This window comes from Sorex araneus, chromosome 3, assembly GCF_027595985.1.
Source record: "Sorex araneus isolate mSorAra2 chromosome 3, mSorAra2.pri, whole genome shotgun sequence".
In the NCBI taxonomy this organism is placed as follows: domain Eukaryota; kingdom Metazoa; phylum Chordata; class Mammalia; order Eulipotyphla; family Soricidae; genus Sorex; species Sorex araneus.
In genome coordinates, this window is record NC_073304.1 from 190,292,277 (window position 1) to 190,302,126 (window position 9,850).

At 40.6% G+C, this 9,850-nt stretch overlaps 1 protein-coding gene across 1 annotated transcript; it reads right to left on the reverse strand.

The window, feature by feature from the left end:
- Positions 1 to 6,351: 6,351 nt before the first annotated feature.
- Positions 6,352 to 7,296, reverse strand: LOC101556338 (olfactory receptor 1L6). The gene has a single exon (XM_004605245.2). It carries the CDS (start codon positions 7,294 to 7,296, stop codon positions 6,352 to 6,354), a length of 945 nt encoding a protein of 314 aa, XP_004605302.2.
- Positions 7,297 to 9,850: the final 2,554 nt, after the last annotated feature.

A 9,850-nucleotide genomic window follows, 5' to 3' on the forward strand; every position in this document is an offset into this window, starting at 1 on the left:
TGAGACTATATAACTTTTCAAGACTATAGTGTTTTGTTGAATGGATAAATTTACCACGATTTATTCAAATAATTTGTTTTTGATAGAAACAAATTATTTCGGTGTTTTTATTGTTCTAAATAGTGTTTAATTTGTTAGCTCCTGGTAATACATTTTCCACAGACTTGTGCTTTGCTTTGATGGACACATACTTAGAAATAGGTGCACTGGATGAAAGAATATGAACATGTTATCATTGGATACAAATTGCTTTCAAAAAATTCTACTAGGGTAAACACCCTTCAAAAGTGAATGAAAGTGACTGTTCTTTATAATGTTCCCAATACATGGTTTTATGTTTTCAAATGTTCACTAAGCTGATAAATCCAAAATATGTGACCACCATTTTTATTTTCTATTTTTTAAAATTTGTTTATTTATTTTTACAAAGCTGTTCATGATTGTATTTCAGTCATACAGTATTCCAACACCCACCTCTCCACCGGTGTACATTTTTCAGCACCAGTAAGTACCAGTATCCCCAGATTCCCTCTCATCCCCTATCCTCCACCCGCTGCCTCCCTTTATGGCAGCTGTTTTTCTTCTCTCTCTCTCTCTCTCTCTCTCTCTCTCTCTCTCTCTCTCTCTCTCTCCTTCTCCTTTTGGGCACTGTGGTATTGATACTGAAAGGTTGTCCAGAATATCCCTTACCTACTTTTAACCTCAGCTCTTGTTCAGCATGATCATTCCCAGATATTATTGTCATAGCGATCTCTTCTCTATCTTACCTACCCTCAGCCCCATGTACACTTATGATTAGTTCCAACCATTGACCAGTCTTCCTAACCCCTGTTTTCCCTAACCATGGATATTATTCTTCTACTATATATATTTTTATATATCACAAATGAATGCAGTCATTCTATGTCTGTTCCTTTGCTTCTGACTCATTTCACTCAGCATGATACTTTCAAAGTCCATCCATTTTTGGGAAAATTTCATGATTTCATTTTTCCTGACAGCGTCATAGTATTCCATTGTGTAGATGTGCCATAGTATTTTTAAAGTAAATTTCTCCATGTGTCTGTGAGGTCAGATATATCTTTCTACTGATCAGCTACTTTTCCCTTCATGGGCTATTTGATCATATTCTTTACCTTGAAAAGATTTTATATTTTCTTCTTAATTAAAAAATTAGGGAGCTGGGGGCAATAGTACAGCAGGTAGGGTGTTTGTCTTGCAAGTGGCTGATCTGGGTTCAATCCCCGACATCCCATACAGTCCCCCAAGCACTGCCAGAAATAATTTCTGAGTGCAAAGCCAGGAGTAAGACCTGAGCATTGCCAGGCATGGATCAAAGCCAACAAACAAACAAACAAACAAACAAACAAATAAATAAATAAATAAAATGTTATTGTATTTTCAGTAATATGATTGCAATAGTATTAATGTTTATGGCCTTGATGTACAAAGTTACTGTCTCCATCATTACCAGAGTTCTCCAGATCCTCTATGATTGTTCTTATGTCACTTCTAGTCTGCCTTTCATTATTCCATACCTTAACACACTGAGGATTTTCTCTTATTGTTATGAAGTGTGTCAGTTATTTAAAACATTTCTCTCAGCTTGTCATTGTTTGGCTTTACTATTCAATTTTTGTAAATTTTCCCTAATTAAATATTGTAAGTTTGTAAATATAAAAATACATTGATTTTTTTACTTTATTACATATATATATATGTGGCACACTAAGGAATACTCTATGCCCAAATCATAAACTATTCTTTTCTTTTTTCTAGTTTTTATTTTTAGCTTCCATATCTCTATTTTTTATTTTTCTGAAATTAGTTTAAGGGTGGTTATTCTCTATTTTTCTCTTTTCCAATAAATTAATTTTTAATTTAATTTAATTTTTATAAAGCTCTTCACAATAGTTCATTATAATCAAACACCAATCCCACCACTGTGCATCTTCCCACCATCATAAGAAGAAAGTGTGTGAAGATTGTTGTATTTCATCCTGGAGCTATTTAAGCCCTTGTATCACTGTATCACACTCATCCCATTGTTCCATCGATTCACTCGAGTGGGCGCCAGTAACATCTCCGTTCGTCCTAGCCCTGAGATTTCATCAGCCTCTTTACTCATCCTTCCCAACAGTGCCGCAGTGGAGGCTCTTTCAGGGTCAGGGGAATGAGACCCATCATTGTTACTGTTTTTGGCATATTGAATATGCCACGAGGAGTTTGCCAGGCTCTGCCATCCGGGCAGGATACTCTTGATAGCTTACCAGGTTCTCTGAGAGGGAGAACTAGACAATAAGAGGTCATGCAGTTGAAAATGCGGTCGCGTGCTTCTGGGAGCTTTGTTTAAGAGATTGTAATAAGATTGTAATCTCTTGTATAAGAGATTATAAACATATACTTTAAACCCAAACAAATGTGTGCTACTTTTGGTACATCAGTGGGTTAGAGTATAAGAGGTCATGCGGCCATGAATGTGGTCATGCACGCCAGGGCATTTTGTGTCACTTTCTTCTGGGAGCTTTATTTCATAGTCTCTGGATCTTAGCCATTGATGAGAGTATATGATGCCAGAGGCAGTTTGTGGATGTGACTGCCAAGCTACTGGAAAACTGGGGAGCTGAAGGGAGGAGGCCCAGTCTTATTCCAAGTGAGCTTGGAGATCTCAGTCACAGGTCCCATATACCTGGGTTTTTCTGCAGGTTCCCTCTTAGGTGAAGCTCATTCAAGTCTGTGGAGAGCAGCTTTGAGCACGGCTGTGTGGTTGGGTTCTGGAGATTTTTGGCTGCTGAAGAAATTAATTTTTTCTTCTTTTTGGGTCACACCCGGCGATACACAGGGGTTATTCCTGGCTCATGAACTCAGGAATTACTCCTGGCGGTGCTCAGGGGACCAAATGGGATGCTGGGAATCGAACCCGGGTCGGCCTCATGCAAGGCAAATGCCCTACCCGCTGTGCTATTGCTCCAGCCCCCCAGAAATTATTTTTTGAGCTTTATTATGTATATAATATTCCGTTTGGTGCTAGTACTCTAAAGGTATACCATCATGTAACATATTTTAAATTTCTTGTCTGACAAACATTTTACAATGTTCGTATCTTCTTGAACTTTCTTGACATATATGTGTCATTTCATATCTTTCAAATATGTGCATTTTGTTAAATCCCAATCAAAACCTACTGGGAAATTAACAGACTAAATTGAACTACAGATTTATGAAGGGGAATTAGGCATTTATACAATTATTTTACATATAATAAATAAGAATTAGCTTTTTATTTCTTTGGGTTTTCTTAGTAGTATTTTGTAGATCTCTTAATTTCACAATTGTATATTACTTTCTACATTTTAAAGATATATTTTTTAAAATGTTCAGGACTATTACCATTTTGTTTGGGGATGGTAGTTTTTTTGTACATAAAGAATGTTGTTTATTTTGCATGTGAATTTTGCAACAATCAACTTTACTGAATTCTCAGTTTTTCCAATTAAAATTTTCAATTAAATATCTTGGTTTTGAAGATGTACTAAATTTACTGAAAGCAAGTATTTATACTTTTTGAATATTTAGTTCTATTATTTTTCTCTTTATTTGCATTGAGTACTATGTCTAAAACAATTATAATGATGTTTCCAATTATCTAGATATCTAAATATCTAAGAGTTTAGATATTAATGTGGGATCTGCTCTTTTTCCCCAATAATCAGGTAAGGTGATGATATTCTGAGGCTTATTTCAATTTAATATTCCAAATAGTTTTGAGTACTGGACACCATAGCGGGCTTTCCCCACTAGTTGAAGGGTAGTTTGGGTGAAGGAAGCATTAAAGAATAGCATGCCCCTGCACAGAGAAGCCACATTGTGGCAGTACTGGTCTAGAAAAAGTGCCTACAATACCACTTCAACCTCCAAACAGATATAGAAATGAATCTTTCAACCATCTTGGACCATAGAGACAGAAAAGTTCTTACACTGGTGGAATCTAGACAGTAGGTCATAGTTGAGAGCCAGTGGTTCTCCAGGGGCTGTCAGGATAAGGCACAGGAGACCCAGTAACTCCAACTAAGGTTGTAGGTCAGAACCAGGTATAAAACACAGCTGTGGGCCAGAGTGATAGTATAGCAGGTAAGGCCTTGAATGAGGCTGACCAAAATTCAATCCTCTGTCATCCCATATGATCCCGCAAGCACCACCAGGAGTAATTCCTGCATGCAGAGCCAGGAGTAACCCCTGAGCATCACTGGATGTGACCCAAAAAGCAAAAAGCAAAAACAAAAACAAAACAAAAAATGCTTAGTCTAAGAGAATCTGTAGTAGCATCAAGCCATGAACAGATCATCAGCCTGCACCTCAAAAAAACAAAGAAACAACCAACAATATCAAAAGTCATGTATTGTTCACACCAGAAGAGATGTCAACCTCTACTGAAGTAAAAAAAGATCGTCAAGAATCTAGAAAATGTAAAACAAAATCAATATGAAGAAAAGAGGAAAAATTAATACAGAAGCGAAAAATTTGCGGGGATAAAAACCAAGAAAAATACAGTAAAAATAACAAACTAAATAAGCGCTGTTTTTTAAAATATATTAATGTAACAGACAAAAAGGCATAAAAAAAGAACTCTAAAAATTGAAAAGTTGCTAAATAAGCAGCTAAACAGGTAATCTTAAAATCATAAAAATATATACAATTAAAATTTTTAAATGTGGGGAAATGGTATTTTAAATGATATTTTAAAACATTTAGAAATATAGCCAACATTTATTCAATATGATAAAAAAATTCAATAGTCCTTGAAGAAGATAAAATTCCTAGACTAAGGTCTCTGGGAAAGATGCTTGGTTTCTCTAATGCTGTGTTTGCTCCTCCTGGAATCCTATGATGGCCAAACAAAATTTTATGGATAGAGCACATAGTTAAGGGGAAAAAAAGTTCATCACTGAATAATATCTTTTATTGTATTTATTATAAATAGGTAAATGCACTATAGTAAAACAGGAAAAACATAGTAAGGAATGTTAAACTGTGAACACAGTATAAAATGAGGAAGTTCTATTTATAGAGGTAAGAAAACAACTTCTAGACAGATTGTTTCATTAGAAAAAGTAAACTGAAGAACAATATACAGAGAAAGATATGGTTCAAAACAGGAGAGGAGTCCAGAAAGCAGATGAGAGAGACGAAAGAAGAGTGCCAGGAAGAGAGATGGGGAGATAGAGACAGAGATAGATAGAGAGAGAGAGAAAGAGAGAGAGAGAGAAACAGTACTGAAGAGATAATTGAGTGAGTGAAAGTTGAATTGGATAATGATCAACGAGAATCTTTATCTCTGCTTTAAAAAATTGTGTGGGGGGTTTGGGGGGATTAGGCCACACCCAACTGTGTTCAGGGGCTTACTCTTGGTTCTGCACTCTGGGTCCATTCCTGCTGTCCCCTATATGGGACCCTACAGGGTGCCAGGGATTGAACCCGGGTTAGCCATATGCAAGGCAATACCTACCCACTGTACTGTCTGTCCGGCCTCTACTTTTAAATTCTTACCATAAAAATAATGAATATAGTATTTAGGCAACCGAATAAAAATTTTAAATGTTTGAAAAAAAAACTTGGGCCAGAGCGATAGCACAGCAGGGAGGGCGTTTCCCTTGCATGCTGCCGACCTGAGTTCGATCCCCGGCATCTCATATGGTCCCCCGAGCACTGCCAGGAGTAATTCCTGAGTGCAGAGCCAGGAGTAATCCCTGAGTGCAGAGCCAGGAGTAATCCCTGAGCATCGCTGGGTGTGACCCAAAAAAAGCAAAAAAAAGGAAAAAAGAAAACAAAACTATATGTTTACTGAAGTTTCTAGAAAATGAATCTGAAGGGATGAAGGGGTGTGGGTTACACTGCAGTATATGCTACCCTCTCCCCAGATATTTTAAAAACCTCTAGGTTTTGTGTTATTGTGTGTGTGTGTGCGTTACCACTTGTCAAGTTTCCTCTCCATTCACCCACTTGTTCTCATAGAACTCTTCCTTTCTCTTCTCCATAAGCTGCAAGATCTATTCCTCACACCTTATTACTTTACCTTCTATCCACTCCAATTTCAAAGTAGATAATTTCAAATATTTGACAGTACAAAAACAAATTTAGCTCATTGCTATGCATTCATTCCTCTGAAGAAACAGTTTGGTGTAGATTTGTTTCAGGTCTAATTTTTATTTTATTTTTTTCAGGTCTAGTTTTTAAAACAACAAGGAATAAGACACAGTAGGATCGACTTCTAGCTTTAAAAAAAAAAACTCCTAAAAAAAAGTGAAGTGTTCTTCTATCTTTACAGCAATGCCAGTGGATCCAGACCAGCTCTCACACCTCATGGGGTACAGCCCTCCATCTGAACCCCCTTTTCAGGGCGCCCTTGACTTCTTTGTTGCGAAGGCTGTAGATGAAAGGGTTCAAGGTTGGTGTGACCACCGCGTAGACCACACTAGCAAAGCGGTCATAGCGGGCCGAGTAGGCCGACGATGGCCGGAAGTAGACGGAGAGGACGGAGCCGAAGAAGAGGGACACCACCACCAGGTGGGCCCCGCAGGTGGAGAAGGCGCGGCGCCGGCCTCCCGTCGACTGCACCCCCAACACCGTGACCAGGATGTGCGTGTAGGAGAGGGACACGAGGAGCAGCGGGGTCAGCACCACGGCCAGGCCCTCCGTGAAGATGGCCGTCTCGGCCGCCGACGTGTCCGACGTGGCCAAGCTCAGCATCACCGTCATGTCGCAGAAGAAGTGGCGCACGGCGGCCGCTTGCGGGTAGGAGAGCGCGGAGATGAGCAGCGTGTGCAGCAGCGAGTGCAGGTGCGACAGCGCCCAGGACGCGGCCACCAGCGCCGCGCAGCGCCGGGGCGTCATCACGGCGCCGTAGTGCAGCGGCCGGCACACGGCCACGGCGCGGTCGTAGGACATGGCCGCCAGCAGGTAGCTCTCGGTGATGCCCAGCGCCACGAAGAAGTACATCTGGGAGAAGCATCCCGCGAAGGACACGGCCTGGCCCGGGTGGAGCAGGCCGATCAGCAAGCGGGGGACCGTCACGGTGGTAAAGCAGACGTCGACGAGGCTCAGGTGGCCCAAGAAGTAGTACATGGGCGAGCGGAGGGCCGCGTCGGTCCGCACCACCACCACCATGCTCAGGTTGCCCAGCGCGTTGAGCAGGTAGACCCCGAGGAAGAGCAGGAAGAGCAGCGGGTGGATGTCGGTGCCATCCATCAGGCCGAGCAGGAGGAACTCTGGGGAGGAGGAAAGGTTGGCCAAGGCCATGGAGAGTCGGGACGGGGTGCTGAGGGAGAGAGAGGAGGCAGCAGGCCTAAATTCCAGCACATCTGGGGAGATGTCTGCGTTGGGATTCCATATCATCTTTGAAAATCTTTGAAAATGTCTTCTGGTTAAAATGGCTTGGGAACTGCTTTGCTTACTCAACAGTACTAATGCAATGAAGAAACAGGATCCCAGAATTCGTGGGTAGGCTCAATCAAGCCTTGCAATATTTTAGGCCTAATAGTGAGTCCTGACGATAATGGTCTGATGGTGTGATCACTTTAAATGCTTATTTCTTTCTTAATCTAAGTGAGGAAATTGCGGTATCTACCCCTGAAGTTGGTTGTGGAGAGGTCAATAACGCATCTAAAATATTGATCATAGTACCACTGTGTAATAAGCCTTCAAATGTGATACCTATCTACCATCGTTATTTGCTTAGTTAAGGACGTTATTTAGGGAAAGAACTGGGCCTCAGGCCATTGGAATGCCAGTTGAAATTTCTTCATCAAATACTTTACTGTATTTGCTATTCATTTATTCATACATATTACGTGCTAGTTCAGAAACTGGCACCTCTTTTTGGGTAAAATATCATATAATAGGAAAACAAGTTACCAAATGCTTTCTTTTCAGCAGATCGACTTTAGGGGGAAGAAACTCCAAATCAATAATAGTGAATTTTTTTATTGAAATATTGAATGTAATCAAAGTAAAGTGAAAGTAAAGTGAAATTTACCAATTACACATGTGGGGTGGGGGGCTGGAGAGGTGGGGGGAAGGGGGGAGGTATATTATGATTCTTGGTGGTGGAATATGTGCACTGGTGAAGGGATGGGTGTTTGAGCATTGTATAACTGAGACTTAAACCTGAAAGCTTTGTAACTTTCCACATGGTGAACTAATAAAAGAAAAAAAAATATGCGAAGCAAAAAAAATAAAAATAAAAAATAAAATATCATATAATAAACTTATTATTATCCAGTAAGTATTTAAATATTTGAGTACATATGTTCAGTAGGGCTGGAGTGATAGCATAGCAGGTATGGCGTTTGCCTTGCACACTGCTGACCCAGGTTCGATTCCTCTGTCCCTCTAGGAGAGCCTGGCAAGCTACCCATGGGGTATTCGATATACCAAAAAGAGTAGCAACAAGTCTCACAATGGAGATGTTACTAGTGCCTGCTCGAGCAAGTCGATGAGCAACGGGATGGCAGTGACAGTGATATGTTCAGTAAATATGTATTCTATGGCCTCTGCAGCAACTATAGTGCCATGTTAGCATGAAGAAAGCATCAGCAGTTATGTAATTGAAGGGCTCTGATTCTGTTCTAATACAACTTTTCAAGATAGCTGGAGCCAGATTTGGTATGTGTGACAGAACTGACCCTTGTTCTAGTTATGGAGGGAAACAGTGAGATGAGTGTGTCTCAGCTTCTGCCCACAAATGATTGACCCGGAGCAGCTTTCATAGCTTTACTGATTTTGCATATTTTACTGATTTACATATTTTACAATACAGGCAACTTAAATAGTTGTATTGTAGTTATTTTATTTACCGAGGGGCTGCAGTTATTTTAGCGTGTAAGTATTTTTCTTAGTGTCAGTTTAAACCTGCTTTCCTGTCTTACACTTATACAGATGGACCTAATTTGGGTCACTGAGGGTCACATGCCCAAATCTTTCACTGCTTCATTTTTACATCACACTAGAATAAGTTGATTCTAGGTGTACTTAGCCTGCTTTTCTTCAACCCAATCATCCTAGGTGACTTCAGTTCTTTCTACTCAGATATAATTTTCCATTCTGGCCCCTCTCTGTTTTTTTTTTCCCATGCTCATTGGACACATTATTCTTCTACGTGGGGTTGGATTGTGTAGCCTTTCTTAGGGACAGTTCATCTGTATACTTCACATTCATTTGCTTAATGTGTGCTTGGGTCAGGCACTCTGTTGGGCTCTGAGTTTATAATGGCAGATTAGTTATTGTTCTTGACCTTCAGCCATGTATTACAGTCTTATAATAAAGCACTATAGGAATTGTGAGCAGTAATACTGATTTCTTTTGTTTGGCTGGTTCAGGGAAGAGTCTAACACAGAGAAGAAGTCTGAACTGGGTTAAGAATGAGTGGAAGCTCACGGGATAGAGATGTGAAAGTGAGAAAGGCACTACAGGCAGTGGTGGAGAGTAAGTGAAGGCAGAGAAAGGTGTTTCATGAAGTAGGGAGACCTAGAATACTTTCCTTACCACTATGAGAGAGTGGAGGTGGATGGGGAAGAAAGATGGGTCATAGGGCCACATTCAACAGAGAAGAGGCCAGGCAGTCTGGTGAGCAATGCAGCCGGAGAGATGCTCCGGTCCCGAAACCGGGCCAGCAACACCGGGGATCCAGACGGAGGAGGTACAGCTGGTACACCTTCTCCAGATGGAGCCCTGGCGACACTGAGCAGCAACTAACACGCCTCCGGTTTGCGGGACTGGAACACATCCGAACCACGCGGCCGCGGTTAGTGGCCACATGACCTTTTCTAAAAACTGAAAACATACAATCTTTTAA